This window comes from Rhagoletis pomonella, unplaced genomic scaffold, assembly GCF_013731165.1.
Source record: "Rhagoletis pomonella isolate Grant_MI unplaced genomic scaffold, Rhpom_1.0 Rhpom_scaffold_00004, whole genome shotgun sequence".
In the NCBI taxonomy this organism is placed as follows: Eukaryota; Metazoa; Arthropoda; class Insecta; order Diptera; family Tephritidae; genus Rhagoletis; species Rhagoletis pomonella.
Window position 1 is genome coordinate 75,254,428 of NW_023458558.1, and position 1,909 is coordinate 75,256,336.

The window sequence follows — 1,909 nt, forward strand, 5'->3', positions numbered from 1 at the left end:
AATTGATAAATCAATTACCAATATACACTTACAGGGAACCAAATAAACAGCCTTATTATGTATCTCGAAGCGAACGTTCGTTTCGTCTGCCAGACGTTTCGTTCGTGCGTTGGTAGTATGTAAGTCGAAATCGTCTGGCAGCACGAAAACAGCTGATCGTTACGTAGTTGTTCGTCTAGTTTGGAATTTTTTAACGCGAATAGGAGACGAAAGTGAGACGACAATCGTTGAAAACAGACGAAAGGTTATTAGTGACCGTTAAGATGGAGGGTTCTGCCAGAAAAAGTAAGAAGATAAAAAAATATAACTTGATTTAAGAAAATATATTAATATTTATGCTTGCAGCGTTGAAAAAAACTACAACCACACAATTTGAGGTATTAGTTAAAGAAATGGAGAGAAATCCTGACCTGGCCAGAGGTGTTGCAGTGTTTGGTTCTGATCGAGGAAGGGTAGAGGAGCGGTGGGAGGAAATTATGAGGAAAATTAATTCTCATGGTCCACCTACAAGAACGGCCGTCGAATGGAAGAAAGTAAGCATATGTACATACATTGTATGTCGTAGATAAATGTTTTCACACTATTTCCATTTTACTGACATTGAATTCTATTTTTTTTTTCAAGATATGGGCTGACTTGAAAAGCCGGACAAAAAAAAAGATTGCCGAAAATACACGGAGCCTTACTGCTACCGGTGGTGGCCCATTCCGCCGCTCTCCGCTTTCCGAAATGGAGCAGACCATAGACAGCCTTGTTTTTATTTCAAGGTCAGCGGCACCGAGCGGCAGAGTTTTCGGCATTCCTTCGACGGCGACTTCAAACGCATCCAGACATTCGTCGATTGAGGAAATGCCTCCTTTACTTGTGCCAGAATCGCCGACACTAGATGAACGAAGGCAACCAACAACCCTTCAGTCCCCTATAAGGCACAACCAACCACCACCAGTGGGAGTAGTGACTCCCACTACACAGACAACCCGCCCTACACCAACGCACACGTTACGTTCCACAAATAGGAAGCGCATCTTCCAAGAGACAGTGGCTGAATCTGCCAAAATCCAAGCCGAAGCCGCTAAAGCGCAGGCTGAGGCTGCAAAAAAAATGGCAGAGGCATCAATGCTGCAGGTGTAAGCCACAAATAAATTAGCTGCTGCAGTGGAACGCCAATCTGCAATTTTTGAAAAATTTTTGGAATACTTCCACAACTAATTTGCATAGTGATTGTATTGAAGTGATATTTTGTTTTTTTTTGTGTAATTTAAGTGTGAATTAATGTTTTGTTGCATTTTTTTTAGTATTTATGTAGGTTTAAGACTGAAAAGATACTTTGTTTTTTTGTGTAAATATTTTTTAGATTTAAGTGTGAATTAATATTTTGTTGCATTTTTTTAGTAATTATGTAGATTTAAGATTTAAGACTGAAAATATATTTTGTTGAATTTGTATGTAAATATTTTATTAGTTTTAAGACATAAATGAATTTTGCTAGAGTACCTGAAATCTAGACACACATACTTTATAATAAAACTGCGTTTATAACAAACTCTCTGCTATTCTCATTCTAATAAGGGCAGCTGTATTCGAAATGTTACTGTTTTCAAGTTCTTCTTCGTAACTAACAAGATTCTCCATATCTGGGATCTCCAATGGAATTTGATGTTTGAAAAATATACAAACGTTATGAATAGCACAGCACACATTTACAATTTGTGTTACTTTTTCCGGTGAATAATGTAGTCCTCTCGAGCCAATTATACATCGAAATCGGTTTTTCAAAACACCGAAACATCTCTCAATTACATTACGAGCTTTCGAGTGCTTTGTGTTGTAATTTCGTTGAATTCCATCGGCTGCGCTTCTGAATGGCGTCATCAAGTATGGCTGCAAGGGGTAACCAGAATCACCTACA

The 1,909-nt window shown here is 38.3% G+C and overlaps 2 protein-coding genes across 2 annotated transcripts in view; one reads left to right on the forward strand and one right to left on the reverse strand.

The window, feature by feature from the left end:
* Nucleotides 1-1,909, forward strand: part of LOC118738327 (embryogenic cell protein 40-like) — a 64,861-nt gene that overhangs the window by 28,129 nt on the left and 34,823 nt on the right. The window lies entirely within an intron of this gene.
* The window catches only part of LOC118738080 (putative nuclease HARBI1), a 1,510-nt gene continuing 1,097 nt past the window's right edge, over nt 1,497-1,909 (reverse strand). The window contains exon 4 of the mRNA XM_036469002.1: nt 1,497-1,904. Within this exon, the coding sequence (XP_036324895.1) occupies nt 1,534-1,904 (371 nt within the window). The 3' untranslated portion in view covers nt 1,497-1,533. The remainder of the gene's footprint in view (nt 1,905-1,909) is intronic.